The 16362-nt window shown below is 47.8% G+C and overlaps 1 protein-coding gene across 12 annotated transcripts in view; it reads left to right on the top strand.

Moving 5' to 3' along the window:
- The first annotated feature begins 1631 nt into the window (after nucleotides 1-1631).
- DZIP1L (DAZ interacting zinc finger protein 1 like) overlaps nucleotides 1632-16362 on the top strand; it is a 46142-nt gene continuing 31411 nt past the window's right edge. For 3 of the 12 annotated variants that reach the window (XM_036851310.1, XM_036851309.1, XM_036851300.1), the window contains exons 1-2: nucleotides 2005-2227; nucleotides 14126-14707. In XM_036851310.1, the coding sequence (XP_036707205.1) occupies nucleotides 2174-2227; nucleotides 14126-14707 (636 nt within the window). In that variant the 5' untranslated portion in view covers nucleotides 2005-2173. Of the gene's footprint in view, nucleotides 1955-2002; nucleotides 2240-2593; nucleotides 2657-4507; nucleotides 4587-14125; nucleotides 14708-16362 lie in introns of those variants that run through there. The other 9 variants (XM_036851302.1, XM_036851299.1, XM_036851304.1 and 6 more) reach the window with 8 other exon arrangements.

The following is a 16362-nucleotide window of genomic DNA, read 5'->3' as shown; positions in this document are numbered from 1 at the left end:
GAGTTGAGAAGCAAATGCTCCCAACCCTGACACTTGACTGAACTTGGGAGGACACACCCATGACTGCCAGGCCCTGGGCTGAGATGTTTTTAACTAAGTTGGTTCTCATAATGACCTGCTAGGTAGAGTTTATTTTCCCCATTTTACAGAGAGGGTAAGTGACTTCCCAGGGTTACACCGCCTGGGAAGGTGGAATTTAAATGCGTCTTTGACTCCACAGCCTGGATTCTTCTCTGCCCTCTTGCAGGAAGTCCTGGAGGGAAAGGGGTGCCCCGACCAGGAGAGCAGAGGAGGAACAAGACTCCCCATCAGAGCTGTTGGCTGACAGTCATCCCTACTTGGGCCTGGCCCCTGTCCACCCACTTTTTTTTTTTTTTTTTACATTTAAAAAATTGTGGTAAAATATACATTCTATAAACTTTACAATTTTAACCATTTTCAAGTGTACCATTCAATGGCATTGAGTACATTCACATTGTTGTGCAACAAGCACCACCATCCACCTCTAGAACTTCTTCATTATCCCTGACTGAAAATCTGTACCCATTAGACAATAATTTCCATTCCCTCCTCCCCCCCAGCCTTGTCAACCACCATTCTACTTTCTGTCTCTATGAACCTGACTATACTAGGTACGCTGCATAAGTGGAATCATATATGTCCTTTTGTGTCTGGCTTATTTCATTTAGCATAACATTTTCAAGGTTGATTCATATTGTAGCATGTGTCAGAATTTCATTCCTTTTTAAGGGCTGAAATATATACGTATGTATATAATATATATATAATATTTTGTTTACCCATTCATCTGTCAATGGACACTTGGGTTGTTTCCAACTTTTGGCTATCGTGAATAATGCTGTTATGAACGTGTGTGTACAAATATCTGTCTGAGTCTCTGCTTTTAATTCTTTTGTGTATATACCCAGAAGTGGAATTGCTGGATCATATGGTAATTCCATGTTTAATTTTTTGAGGAGCCACTATTCTCTTTTCCACAGTGGCTGTACCGTTTTACATTCTCACAGCAGTGCATAAGGGTTCCAATTTCTTCACATTCTTGCCAACGCTTGTTCCCATGCAATTTTGTTTTGAATACCCCATGACACAGCTTGGCAGATTAAGGCTGCGGTGGGAGGAAGGCTTAAGGAAAAAAAGAATTCCCAGAAATCTGAGTCTCAGTGAAGCAATAGATGGTTATAGGAAGGGGTCAGAGACTGTTATCCAGAAAGAAAGAGTTCTTTGGCTCTGGGTTTCCCAGCTGGATCCACAAGGCTGGCCAGAAGGTTGGGAGTTCGGAGGGAAAGTGGTTGCCGTCTGAACAGACCTGGGATTTACTCAAAGGACCAGCATGGGTTCGGATCAGAAACCAAGACGGTCCCTTTAGTTTAGGACGGGTGGGGCAGGGCTGTCTGCCCAGGAGGCTACAACTGCCCCCAGCTTTCAGCAGGCCGGTCTGTGTAGACGGGAAGACGTACGGGAAGACGTCCCCGCCTCTCAGCAAGGCCTGGGAGCCACTCACTAGGATCCCGGATTTTCCTGACGGATTAAACATGGCATTCCCTCCTTCCCGCTTCAGTAACAGGCCTAAAAATAGCTCGTCCCAGAGGGGCTAGGGAGAGGCTCCGCCCCTCTTTGGGGTGGGGTGGGGCGGCTGTCGCGGGAGCGGGAGGCATCAGAGACCCCGGGCCTCCAGCTGCTGGCGCCAAAGGTTCTCTGTGTCCCCGGTCCCGCAGGTTGGCAGCACTGGGTGGCCGGGAGGCTCTGTCACGCGCCCTCGAGAGCCCGCGCTACTCGGGGCCGAGGAAGCAGCCCAGGCCGGCGCTGCGGCGAGGATTCCGGGAACGGCCTCTGTCCGGGGCGGTGGAGCGAGTCGGGAGGCTGGGCCGGGGCGGCGGAGCGGAGCCGCCAGCTCGCGACCTCTGCCCGCCCCCCAGGCTCCGGGGACCCCCAGGTGAGCCGCGCCGCGTGGGAGAGCTATGCCAGGAATGCAGCCCGGGAGGGGCGCGGCTGGGGAGCGTCGTGCAGTCCGAGTGACCGGAGCCACTGGCCGCAGGGGGTTCAACAGCAGCGGCTCGGGCGCCCTGCGGGGTCCAGGCGGGGAGCTGCGCCTCGGGACCCGCGGCCTCCCGCCTGGCCGGCTCCGGACCGAGGTACCCGGAGGGGAGCAAGAATGACTGAACCCGCAGGACTGGCCTTCGCTGGGAGGACGGCCTCGGATTTTCAGTTTTTGAAAAAAGTAAAATGATTGGGGGCGGGGGTGGGGTTGCTGCTTTGCGTTCTGTAGGAAAAGGGGGATCTTTTAGCAATGAGATGAGCTATTGAGAAAAACAAACAGATTAGCATCTCTGGTTCCTCCGCCTTGCGCTGCGAGGCTGGAGCGTAGCAGGAGGCAGCCACCGCATTTTCCTTTCGAGGTGGCTGCGGATAAAAGGCCGGGGGAACTTGCTGGGTACGGGACAAGGGTCCGGAAGGCGGGTCAGAGGACGGGTCTGGGGGGCCTGGGCAGGGATTACCCAGGCCTGTTCCTTAAGGCCCAGGGCCTGCCTGCCCCTGCACGGTCTCTTGAAATGTGGTATCTAACAGGACTTTGAAGAGAGGCCTGATGAGTGTGAGGTGCTGACTGTGGCCTCCTACACTTCTGTCCACAGACAAGGTGGGTGGTCTCTCTCCTTTGTCACAGCCCCTCACACCTGCCCCTAGAGCTGAGGACTGGCCAGTGAGAACAGCCCCACCTAGAGAAGGCCGGTTCTCCAGTCAAGCGGCTGATAAGCGGTCTTCTGTCTGTCTCTGTCAGCACCAACGCTCTGGAGACCTCTCCCTCACGTGGGAATCTTTTTGGATACCATCCAACTTGATAAAATGGTCGCATGAAGTTACATGCTTCAGGTTGGGCACAGAAACCTGAACTCACTTGTGCGGCATACCTGGGTTCTGCCAGGGAGCTGGAATTTGGTCCAAAGGCTTGTTGCTCAACTGACACTGACAGGAGGAGGGAAGGGGACAACTTGGTGGGCTGTTCTGAACATCCCTGTGGGCCCCTTGCAGGGAGGGCCAGTCCTGGTCAACAGGGTTAACCGCTTGCCGTGCCATCTGTCACTAGGCCTCCTACCTCTAGGGAGGATTTTGTGGGGTCTGATGTCCCAGGCTCCGAAGCTGGAGAAACTCTACCAAGAAGCAATGCCCTCTCCATGGGAAAGAAAACACCAGTATGTTCTAAACTGCTATTCTTTTAGGTGTGAAAACTAGTGTTGGTTTTTCACAATTTTGCACCTGGGAAGATAGGTCTTATCAGTATGTAGTCGTCTCTAAAATACTTTGAAGAGACGTCAGTCAAATCCCTACCTCTCATTTTTATTTTTAAGAAAATCCTTTTGTGGCAAAAACTTAAAATGGGCTTTTGACCAAACCAAGGACATCATCTCTTAAAAATATCTCCAAAGTTTCTAGGGAGGAAATGGGAGACCTGGTGTAAGGGAGAGCTGTGAGCCTGGTGGAGTGGATCTCTCTCTTGCTACTTTATGGGTAAGAAAGAGTGGAAAGGGGGACTCCTTTCTTTTGAAAACAGCTGAAACAGAACAAAGCAGAACAAGGTCTGTAACGGTAGTGCTTCAGGAGAACTCCTGGGTCACTCTTGTCTCTGTTGGGGTCTCTAGTGCTCCCTTGCCTACGGTGTGTGCACGGCCTGTTTGCAAACTGTGCGAGGGTTTCCTTGGCAGCCAGAACAATTAGCACTAATGACACGCCTGAGCTCCTGGGACGGCACCGCTGAAGTTAGCTGGGAGTCAGGGCAGGCTTGTAAATGATTGCCTGGCAGCTGCCTTGGAAGCTTGACTCCTCCAAGTGCTCCTCGTGGCTTGGCAGCATTCTTGAGGAAGCAGAACAGACAGCAAGGTGGCAGCGGTGGTGGTGCAGTGTATCTGTTAATTTATGTTAAAAAAATCAGCCAGAATTTTGTTTAAAAATATCAGCTCTTTGGTCATTTTTGTGGATGTTCTCTTTGACAGATTATAGGTGGGCAGGTTTCAGAAGAATTGTAACATTTCCAGGAGTTGTTTCACTGTGGAATGGCTGCCTGTGAGGTAGTGAGCATCCCATCACTGGGAGTGTGCAAAGCTAGGTGGTAGACAGGCTTGCTTTCTTGGCTGTGGGATTGCCCCAGGTAGAAACTGTCTCTTCAATAATGAAGTGAGTTTGGAATGCTAGCGTAAATATTCTTTTGGGTCCCACTAATTCGTGACAATGGTCTAGGATTGGGAAGTTCCTGGGACCCATCAAAACATCTAGAGATGGTTACTAGTTCTAGATTTCCTAATGACGGCGAGTCATTTTATTTATTTATTTTTAATTTTTTTTGTTTTAACTGCACCATGCGGCTTGTGGGATCTTAGTTCCCCAGTCAGGGATTGAACCCGCGCCCCCTGCAGTGGAAGCACAGAGTCTTAACCACTGGTCTGCCAGGGAAATCCCACAGTGAGTCATTTTTGCCTTGTGTTTCTATTCCCAGATGTGGGAAAAGAAGTCTGCTGATAATTCAGTCTGCAGAAAGTACGGCGTGCCTGCCCTCTGGGATGTGTGGTTTCCAGGTAACCAGCAGCATTCTCATTTGGCTTTGTCTTCTGCGCATCCCAACCAGGACCCAAGCTGTGGAGCTGAGTTGTGTTTGGCTAAGTTCTGCCAGGATACAGGGAGACTTTAGGGTCTCCAGCACAGACCCTGTTGTGATTTGCTGTAAACTCTTTCAGTCCTTGCAGTTTGGTCAAGAAATCTCAGGTATTGTAATTTACAAAATGGGAAAGGATTTTTGTATTATCATCATCATCATTGGGAGGTAGTTTGGCATAATTCAGAAGTTTTGGAGTCAGAACTTGATTTGGATCTTGGCTTCCTTACTTAGTAACTGAAGGACTTGGGGCAGGTCCCTTAGCTTCTCTGAGCCTCAGTTTCTACATCTATCAGATGAGGCAAATCATAGCTGCATACAAGGTTGTATGATGGCTAGAAATAGAAATATTAAAGGCTGGCACAGTACCTGGTGCACGGATACTTAATAAATGATAGCTGCTATCATCCTCATCATCTTCAGATTCCCACAGTTCAGGGTATATGCCCAGCAGTGGGATTGCTGGGTCATATGGTAGCTCTATTTTTAGTTTTTTAAGGAACCTCATACTGTTCTCCATAGTGGCTGTATCAATTTACATTCCCACGAACAGTGCAAAAGGGTTCCAAAAGGGAACCCTCCACACCCTTTCTAGCATTTATTGTTTGTAGATTTTTTGATGATGGCCATTCTGACTGGTGTGAGGTGATACCTCATTGTAGTTTTGATTTGCATTTCTCTAATAATTAGTGATGTTGAGCATCTTTTCATGTGCCTCTTGGCCATCTGTATGTCTTCTTTGGTGAAATGTCTATTTGGGTCTTCCACCTATTTTTTAATTGGGTTGTTTGTTTTTTTGATATTGAGCTCCATGAGCTGTTTGTATATTTTGGAGATTAATCCTTTGTCCCTTGCTTCATTTGCAAATATTTTCTACTATTCTGAGGGTTGTCTTTTCATCTTGTTTATGGTTTCCTTTGCTGTTTTAAGTTTAATTAGGTCCCATTATTTTTTAAGTTTTAAGTTTAATTAGGTCCCATTATTTTCATTACTCTAGGAGATGGGTCAAAAAAGATCTTACTGTGTTTTTTGTCAGAGAGTGTATCCCATTGTTCATTGCAGCACTATTTACAATAGCCAGGACATAGAAACAACCTAAATGTCCAACGATGGATGAATGGATAAAGAAGATGTGGTACATATGTACGATTACAATGGAATATTACTCAGCCATAAAAAGGAATGAAATTGGGTCATTTGTAGAGATGTGGATGGACCTAGAGTCTGTCATACAGAGTGAAGTGAGCCAGAAAGAGAAAAACAAATATCGTATATTAACGCATATATATATGGAATCTAGAAAGATGGTACAGATGAACCTATTTGTAGGGCAGGAATAGAGATGTAGACGTAGAGAATGGACACGTGGACATGGTGGGGGGGAAAGAGGAGGGTGGGACGAATTGGGAGATTAGGTTTGACATAAATGCACTAACATGTGTAAAATAGATAGCTAGTGGGAACTTGCTGTATAGCACAGGGAACTCAACTCGGTGCTCTGTGACGACCTAGATGAGTGGAATGGGGGGTGGGAGGGAGGGAGGTCCAAGAGGGAGGGGATATAGGTATACATATAGCTGATTCACTTCATTGTACAGCAGAAACTATCACAACATTGTAAAGCAATTTTACTCCAATTAAAAAAAAAATTCCCACAGTTCTGCTCACCATTTGATGTCAGAACCCTAGGACTTCTGAGAATTGAACTCTTGGGGTCCTAGTGACAAAAATGGGTGATACTTTTGGGATTTAGTAAAAACTCAGGAACTCAGATCCCTGAGTCAGAATTCTGTATAACTGGGAGTGGGGCTGCCACCTTGGGTATTTACAGACTGTGCTCAGAGTGTAAACATGAGGGTTTATGGGCTGCTCTGGAAGCCAGCTAGCACACTGCTGCCACCTCTTGACAGTCAGTGTGGGATACTCGCTGATGAACCTGCGCCCACCACAAGGGCTCCTGCCCTCTAAGCTTTCATTAGCGGCCTGGAGGATTCGACTGTGGACACAGATGGTCAACAAATCAAGCATTTTACTAAGTCTAAACGGCGTTTCTCTCCAAGGAGTACAACTTAAGTGCCCCTAAGTCCATTCTTACTCTTTATCCTAATTCTTGTTGGTCCATAGCCTCAGTTCCCCAAGACCCCGAGAATATAGAATCTTGAAGCAGATATTCTAAGATTTTGACAATTCCATTCAGGTCAATAGCAATCTGGGCTGCGGGTAATATGCTAAGGGCTGGAATCCAACAGATGTGAATAAGCCATGGTCTCAGCCCCTGTGGAGCTCACAGCTGGGGATGTGGTGGGACAGGGGTGGGGGCAGAAGGGAGACAGAAATGTCCTGTATGGCCCCTCCTTGGGGCTCCCTGTCCTAGCTCCTTCCCTGGCACTTAATGCTCTGGGGGGTAATTCGGTGTATTTTTCTGACTTTTTGGAGAACAAAATCTGGAGCCAGACCCCGACACTTAACTAGTCGTGTGATTGTGGGAAAGTCATTTGCCCTCTTTGTTCACCTTGAAATTTCTTCATCTGTCCGCTGGGTTGTTGTGGGAATCAAATGGGATAATTCATGCAAAGTCTTATAACTGTGTGTGAAGCACACAGTTCCAGAAGTGTTCACTATTTTTATTAACAATGGCAGGGGTAACGTCCCTGGTGGCGCAGTGCATAAACATCTGCCTGCCAATGCAGGGGACATGGGTTTGAGCCCTGGTCTGGGAGGATCCCACATGCCGCGGAGCATCTAAGCCCGTGTGCCACAACTACTGAGCCTGCGCTCTAGAGCCTGCAAGCCACAACTACTGAGCCCATGCGCCACAACTACTGAAGCCCACGCATCTAGAGCCCGTGCTCCACAACAAGAGAAGCCACCGCAAGGAGAAGCCTGTGCACCGCAACGAAGAGTAGCCCCCGCTTGCCACAGCTAGAGAAAGCCTGCATGCAGCAACGAAGACCCAACGCACCCAAAAACAAACAAACAAACAAAAACAATGGCAGGGATTGCTGCCTGGGTCACCATCCGTCCCAAGGGCCAGTCACGGTGCCTGGCACTTAGTAGGGGCTCAGGAGCCATTTGTTGGTGGGATGTGCACAGCCACCCAGCACAGACCAGAGTGTGGTGAGGGCGACCAAAGGAGTGTACGGTCTGTGCTCTGGGAGCCCAGGGGAGAGGCCAGGGATTCTGCCTATGGGCCTGGGAGGTATTTATGGTGGCATTCATGTCTGAGCAAGGCCTTGAGCATAAGTTCACCTGCAAGAGAAGCAGAAGGAAGTGGCGGAGGGCTGTCTATCCCAAGAGGCAGCATGGCATAGTGGCTCAGAGCGCAACTCTGTAACCAGGCTGTGTAGGTTGGATCCTGCTTCCTGCACCTGGGGCAAGCTTCTTCACTTCTTTGTGGCTTAGATAATAATAGTACCTCCTTGAAGGGTTGTTGTGAGGATTACATGAGTTATTCTTTATAAAGCATTACAGTGCCTATGAATAAATAGCCCATAGATATGAAAGTATGGACAGCAAGTAAATGGTAGGTGGGAGATGCAGCTAGAAAGGTAGTTTGGAAACAGTTCATAGAGGTCTTTGACTATCTTATTTTTTATTGAATTATATTTGACTTACAATATTATATTAGTTTCAGGTATATAACATAGTGCTTCAATATTTTTATGCATTACAGAATGATCACCACAATAAGTCTAGTTACTGTCTGTCACCATACAAAGTTATTACAATATTATTGACTATATTCCTTATGCTGTACATGACATCCCAGTGACTTATTTGATAACTAAAAGTCTGTACCTCTTAATCTCCCTCACCTATTGCACTCATCCCTCTGCCCTCTCCCCTTTGGCACTCACCAGTTTGTTCTCTGTATCTATGAGTCTGTTTCTGTTTTGTTATGTTTGTTCATTTGTTTTGTCTCTTAAATTCCACATGTAAGTGAAATCATACTGTATTTGTCTTTCTCTGATTTATTTCACCTAGCATAATACCCTCCATGTCCATCGATGTTGTCACAAATGGCAAGATTTCATTCTTTTTTATGGCTGAGTAATTATCTATCTATCTATCTATCTATATCTTCTTTATCCATTCATCTGTTGATGGACACTTAGGTTGCTTCCATATGTTGGCTATTGTAAGTAATGCTGCAACGAACATAGGGCTGCATTTATGTTTTTGAATTAGTGCTTTTGTTTTCTTCAGAAAAATACCCAGAAGTGGAATTTCTGGATTGTATGGTAGTTCTATGTTTAATTTTTTGAGGACCCTCCATACTGTTTTCCATAAAGCTGTACTAATTTACAATCCCACCAACAGTGCATGAGGGCTCACTTTTCTCCACATCCTCCAACACTTGTTATTTCTTGTCTTTTTGATAATAGCCATTCTGACAGGCGTGAGGTGATATCTCCCTGTGGTTTTGATTTGCATTTCCCTGATGATGAGTGATGTTGAGCATCTTTTCATGTTGTGCCACTCTCTTCTGGCCTGCAAAGTTCTGCTGAAAAGTCAGGCCATAGTTTTAGGGGAGTTCCCTGTACACAACTAGTTGCTTTTCTCTTGCTGCACTTAAGATTCTCTCGTTATCTTGAGTTTTTGCCGTTTTTAATTATAATGTGTCTTGGTATGGAACTCTTTGGGTTCATCTTGTTTGGGACTCTCTGTGCTTCCTGGACCTGGATGTCTGTTTTCTTTTCCAGGTTAGGGAAATTTTCAGCTATTATTTCTCCAGTTAAGTTCTCTTCCCCTTTGTCTCTCTTCTCCTTCTGGGACTCCTATATTGTGAATGTTAGTACACTTGATCTTGTCCAAGAGGTCTCTTAAACGGTCCTCGTTTTTTAAAATTATTTTTTAGTTTTCACCTTGGGTGATTTCCACTACTCTGTCTTCCAGTTCATGGATCCATTCCTCTGTATCATCTAATCTACTGTTGATTCCCTTCTAGTGTGTTTTTTATTTCAGTTATTGTATTCTTCAGATCTGTTTGGTTCTTCTCTATATTTTCTAACTCTTTGTTAAACCTCTTACTGGGTTCATCCATTCTTCTCCTGAGTTTGTGGAGCATCTTTATGATCATGACCTTGAACTCTTTATTGGGTAGATTGCTTATCTCCACTCGTTTCTTTTGGAGTTTCATCTTGTTCCTTCATTTGAAACATAGTTCTCTGTCTCCTCATTTTGTCTAATTCCCTGTGTTTATTTCTATGTATTAGGTAGGTCAGTTTTGTTTCTAGATCTTGGAGAAGTGGCCTTAGGTAGGAAACGTCCTATGGAGCCGAGTACCACACTCCCCTCTGGTCCCCAGAGCTATATGCTCCATGGGTGCCAGCCATGTGGGCTGAGTGGGCCCTTCCGTGTGGCTGGGCTGGCTGCTGTGAGTGTGCTGGTAGGCGTGGCTGGCCCTGCCTCGTGTGGTGGCTGCCAGCGCCCCGGTGATCAGGGTTGAGTCCTGGGGCAGCTGGCTGTGGGGGCCAGAGGGGCCCAGGGCTGGTGCCAGCTCTCCCATATGCAAGCCTTGCTGGCCTTCAAAGCCAGGTGTTCTGGGAACTCATCTTCACAGTGCAGGACCCCCTGGGCTGGGGGGCCCTGAGGTGGGGCTCAGACCCCTCCCTCCTTGGGGAGAACCTCCGCAGTTGTAATTATCCTCTTGTTTGTGGGTCGCTCACCGAGGGGTGTGGGTCTTGACTAATTTGCGTCCCCACTCCCTTTACCCATCTTGTGGTTCCTTCTTTATATCTTTAGTTGGGGAAAACCTTTTCTGCTAGTCTCCAGGTCATTCTTATAGATAGCCAGTCTGTAAATAGTTGTAATTTTAGCGTGTCTGTGGGAGGAGGTGAGCTGGGGTCTTCCTACTTCACCACGTTGGCCATACTTGCTTGAATATCTACTTAGTGAATTTGGAATTAGCCCACGAGGAACACAGAACATCACTTCCCATATGGCTGAAGCTCAGTGGTGCTGCCCCTTGTAAACAGGGCACACACTTCCCATTTTGCCACAGTCCTTAATGCTCCCTATCCCAACACTCCTGCTGCAGTGGTTCTGAAGCAGTTAGTCTGCAGATCTGCATTTCTAACGAGTGTCCAGTTGACGCTGATGCTGCTGGTCAGTGACTACACTTTGAGAACCACTGTGCACGTGTATCTCGGACACTCAGATCGGGAATCAGCTGCCACTTATCATCAAGCTTGTATTTGGTTTCTCTTACACCTGGCATGTTTCCTACATTTAATAATACCTTCCTGGTCCTGGTGGAATTTAGATTTGCAATTTCTGGTATAATCAGTATTGGAAGGCTAAGTCTGAAGGTCCCAAGAGACAGGCCTGTGAGAAGGAGATTTGGGAGTGGCTGAGGCTCAGCCTGTAGCAGGCCTGTGGTAGCTGAAGCTGTGGGTATGTGTGAGCTCATCCCCAGGGAGAGTGTGCAGGGAGAGATGGGTGATGGGTGAACAGCAGACTGTCACAGGGGCACTGGCACACCCTGCCTTAAAGGAAGGGTGCAAGGATAGTAGGCTCTTCCTTGTTCAAGGAAGAGGCTGGAAGGGACATTCGAAGAGGTGGGAGGAGAGCTGAGAGAGTGGCTGGTGGAACATTCTTGGCCCTATTATGAGAGAGGGGACTGTGGGCAAACATCTGAGGCCAAAGCTTAAATGTTAAATAGTTAAACAGCGAGTTCTCAGGTGAGCTCCTGGTCTGTGGGAGATCAGGAAGCAGGTGTCCTGTTACCCTGGCCCACAGCACACCTGGTAACATGCTGGTGCTCCAAAGCACAGCTTGTTGTGGCAATTGTCTCTGAGGCTCCGGTGACACAGAGCTTGCAGCTGAGCATGGTGAGTGTCATGTCACCTGCCTCCTTTTTTAAAAATAATGTGACATATTAAGAGGAATGAGCTGGTCTTCTCCTCATGGCCGTGGTGGGGATGCTCGTGCTGGATGGTTTTGTTTCTGGAGTATGTGTTGGGGAGGAGTATCTGGGAAAGGGAAACATTGGAGCTGAAACGGAAAAGGTGGGTCCGTGGCATCCTGTGGCAGCTTCAAGACCAGGCTAAGGGGTTTGCACTTGGTACTGGGGCAGCAAGGAGCCATGCTAAGCTGCCGAGGAGGGGGCTGGGGGGCAGGTGTGTGATTAATGCATCTCGGTGGCCCCAGTGCCTGGCACCGGGCCTGGCCAAGCTAGGCATGTTCTAAAGGAGCGGGGGAGGGGGTGAGTGAATGAATGAATGAGTTCGATGGGTAAGGTTTGATGATCTGATCCAAGCAAAGTTTTAGGACGAATAGCCTGAAGAATCGATGTTGGATGGTTCAAAGTCCACAAGCTTTGGAGCCAGATGCACCTCCAGCTGTACTTCAACTCTGGCCTCCCTACCTGGGGAAGACACTTAACCTTTCCGGACATCACTTTCCTTGTTTGTAAAGTGAGGATAGTTCTACCTGTTGGTAGGTTTGCATTTAGAGTGTGTGTCTGGCTTGGAGGCTGGCACTCCCCGCACTGCGGCCGGTTTTCTTACCGAGCGCCCTCCCCTTGCCTCTCCTCCAGTCCCCAGAGCACCCCAGGGCAGGTGGGGGCAGGCTTGTCACCTCCCACTGCTGCCTTTCCCAGATGAAGACAGGCTCAGGGCGCTCAGGGGCCTTTCCTGGAGGCCTTCCCCTCTTTGCAAACCGAGCCTGACTGTTTCTTCAAGGCCTTTCAGCTTCCTGAGGTCAATGACCTTTTTCTTCTCTGACTTTCTACTGTACTTGAAAGTGTAAATCACATGATCTAGAAAGAACTTGATTGAATATGGTCACATGTATTTCCTGTTCAGTCAGATTCTAAGTTCTTTAAGGGCAGAAATTGTATATTTTTCTTTAAGAAATTATAAAAGTAATAGGTGATGACGCAAAGAACTGAATAGTATAGAGAGGTGGTGAGTGGAAAATAAAAGTCCTCTAATCTCCGTTCCTACTTCCCAGATATAACCATTGCTAACAGCTTGTTTATTATTCTAGAAATTGTCTATGCTTATTAAAAAATATAGATAATGAACCATATTTAGGGATAATAAATCAGTATACTTAATTATGATTATATATGAATAACAAATATGAATCATTCATATATGTGTATGTGTTATATATATATCATTATCATCATTGGTCTATGTAAGACCTATCTGTCTGTCTATCTATCCATCTCCTACCCATGCACCATCTGTCTATTTTATTTATTTATCCCCATTTCACATTCCCATTTCCCTCCTGCCTCATAGGCAACATTCTAATGTGAGATATATATATTTATGCATATGTGTATATATAATACATATACACATACATATGTGAGATATACATATCTCCTTTATTTTTGCTAATTATTATTAAATGTCATATTAATATATTATTTAAACAGAAATGGATATATATGTATATGTATATATATAGTCATTATTCCATATCAATCAGTACATAAAAAACTGCCTTATTCTTATCAATAGCTGCATAGTATTTCATCGTATACAGATACCATTCATATCCCCACTGTACTTTGTACTTTGCTTTCTTGTACTTTTCTTGTAACTTGCTATTACAAATAATACTACAATGACAATTTTTGCACAAGCACCTTTGCACACTTGTATGAGTTTATCTGTAGAACAGATTGTAATTCTTAGTACTGGAATGTTAATTTTAAATTCCGGTTGCTATTGTCAAGTTACTCCCCAAAGAGAACAATTTCTTTGTCTAACAAGAGAGTGGTGAGTAGAATCTGAGTCATTTAACAACAAACTGGAGCTGTTTTCTAAACCATGAGGTTTGAAACAGACCATCGTGGACTGAGCACAATCTCTGTGCAGAGACACGGCTGCTCTCTTGAGCGCCACCCCGTGGCAGGGGCGAACATCATTTCGCTCACATCCCACTAGAGAGAACATAGTCATACTGATGACACCTTACAGCTGGGGAAACTGGGAACTGTAGCGCACCCTTCCATTAAGTGTTGCAATTACAGAAGGAGAGCCACTTAATGTACACCATTAAGTGACTCTGCCTCCCGTGGCAAGTTATTAGATTTCATCCTGAGGTCAATGTAGGGTTGCAGAAAGACCTGCTTGTACATTGGACAGCTCCCTCCTGACCAAGCCCTCTGGCAGGCACTCTTACAGTGGACTTGGGCGTGGCGGGGGGTTCACTGAGGACCTGCTATGTGCCAGGCACTGGCCTGGGTGTTTCGCCTGCCTCACTCGTAACCGCAAGCCTGAAGAGGAGGCCCCGTGATCCCCAGTACACACGGAGGCTTAAAGATGTAAAGGATCTTGCTCAAGGCTGAGGATCTGAATCCACGTTTGTGTGTTATAAAGCCCACACCCTTGCTCTGGCTGTGTCAGTGCACACCATGCACACTACAGGCTCCTGCTGGCCAGCGCGGTACATGGAGCCACACGCACCAGGCCTAACTTCAACCCTCTTCTCATTTTCCAGGCCCTCTCTCAGCTCCTGTGCCTGCTGCCGTGGTCTTGGTGGCACCCTTCCCCGGTGGTCAGCCCAGGGCTCCCCCCGTCCATGCAGTCCCACGCTACCAGCGCCCAGGGCCTCAGCGACCCCCTCTTCGCGGCCTACACTCTCCCCGCCTTCAAGTTCCAGCCTCGCCGTGAGAGGATGGACTGGAGGCGCATTAGCGCCCTGGACGTGGACCGCGTGGCACGGGAGCTGGACGTGGCCACCCTGCAGGAGACCATCGTCAGCGTCACCTTCTGCAACCTGGACCGGGAGGTGTGCGGCCGCTGCGGGCAGCCCGTGGACCCGGCGCTGCTCAAGGTGCTGCGGCTGGCGCAGCTCAGCATCGAGTACCTGCTGCACTGCCAGGACTGCCTGAGCGCCAGCGTGGCCCAGCTGGAGGCGCGGCTGCAGGCCAGCCTGGGCCAGCAGGAGCGCGGCCAGCAGGAGCTGGGCCGCCAGGCCGACGAGCTCAGGGGCGTGCGGGAGGAGAGCCGCCGGCGGCGCAAGATGATCGGCGCCCTGCAGCAGCTGCTCCTGCAGACGGGCGCCCACAGCTACCGTGCGGTGAGCATCTCTGCGGGCGGGGCCGCCGGGAGGGCTGTGGGCCCGGCCACCGGCCCCCCCGGTGGCACCACTGCCTGGCCCCTGAGGCTGCTGTGGCCATTCTCCCTGGGGCTGGGAGCAGATTTCAGAGATGCCGCTGGTGGCCAGAGAGCCCCAGGGTGTCTCATCGAGTCTATGGGGTGTGTGTGTGTGTGTGTGTGTGTATGGAGATTGTACATGTGTCGCAGGTGTGTGTATGAGTTCATGTCTCGTGTGCATGTGTGAATGTATGTAGGGTGTGTGTGTGTGTTTACGGATGGTGTCTAAGATGTGTTTGTGATTGTTTGGAGGGTACATCTGTGAGTGGTATGTGTAGGTATGTATGTAGAGTGTGTGGTGTGTAACGTGCTCACATGTGAAGTGTGCATGTAAAGATATATTTATGGTGTGTGTGTGTGAATGAAGGGTTGTGTGTGTATAAGGGTGTGTGTATTCATGGAGAGCGTGTGTATATATGAAGGCTGTGTGTGTGTGTGTGTGTGTGTGTAGAGAGTGTGATGTGTAAAGGTGTGTGTAAGAGGTGTGTGACAGGGGACTGGTAGAGCCAGGCCCATTCTGGAAAAGTGACTCTATCAGTCAGCCAAGTGACAGTTCATTCCCCAGAGTGGCATTTGAGCATTTGAGTTTCTTTCTATGGAAAGAGTGGATCGGGGACAGTTGCCCTTTAGTAGCTTGTCAGGTGGCCTGGCCCTCTGCCAGGCTCTGAGGATGAAGACGCAAATCATGCTGGTTCAGGTTTAACAGAAATTCATAGTTTGGGGGTGAGGGGACAGAAGGAGTCATTAGGACATGATGTTAGTGGATTGAATGGTAATTGACATAATTAATACAATGTTAATTATGATAAAAGGGTCAGAACCTTTCCAGTAGTAAATGGCAAAACAGCAGTCTAACCTGGCTTAGGCCAATAAGGAATTTATTGGTTAATTTAACTGAAAAATCCAGGGTTATGGTGGGACTTAGGTGATGGCACCAGAATCTAGTTTCTCTCTCTGCAGCTCTTGGCAGTTCTTTGTCAGTGTGGATTCCATTCTCAGAGAGACTCTGTCCGTGTGGCAGCAAGTTGGGCCGCTGCAATGCCAGCATCTCATTTTCCCAGGTTCAAAGCTGGCATGGCAGAGGGACTAGTCTGGTGCCTGGTTTGTGAGTGTGCTGCTTGGGGTGGAAAAGGGGAAGCAGGGAAGGGTGGGATGAGGGGATGGGCTTATAATTTGTAATAAGATGCCTTGTAACATATTCCCTGCCCCCCCAGCTGATATTCCTTCAAACAACTAGAAATTCATGTGTCACTTTAGAACTCAGGAGTGGGCAAAGTCCGTCAACCCAGACTGTATCCATCTGGATTAGGTTTGGCTGTGGGTGACAGGAAACCTCAAATTATAATTGTTTAAACCAGATAGAAGTTTATTTCTCTCTCTCATGAACAAAGTTTAGAGGTAAACAATCCAGGGGTGGCATGTAATCGCGGACCCAGTTCTGGATGTGTTTCTCTCCAGCCTCATTGTGTGACTTCTGCCTCCTGGTCCAAGATGGCTGCCAGAATTCCACCTCTCAGGTGCACATTCCATTCAGCAGGAGGAGGGAGGGTGAGGAATAGCATGGCTCTTTCTTTAATG

The sequence above is a fragment of the Balaenoptera musculus genome, chromosome 4 (genome assembly GCF_009873245.2).
Source record: "Balaenoptera musculus isolate JJ_BM4_2016_0621 chromosome 4, mBalMus1.pri.v3, whole genome shotgun sequence".
Taxonomy (NCBI): domain Eukaryota; kingdom Metazoa; phylum Chordata; class Mammalia; order Artiodactyla; family Balaenopteridae; genus Balaenoptera; species Balaenoptera musculus.
The sequence above is the reverse complement of the archived record's forward strand: the minus strand, read 5'-3'. Positions and strand labels throughout refer to the sequence as shown.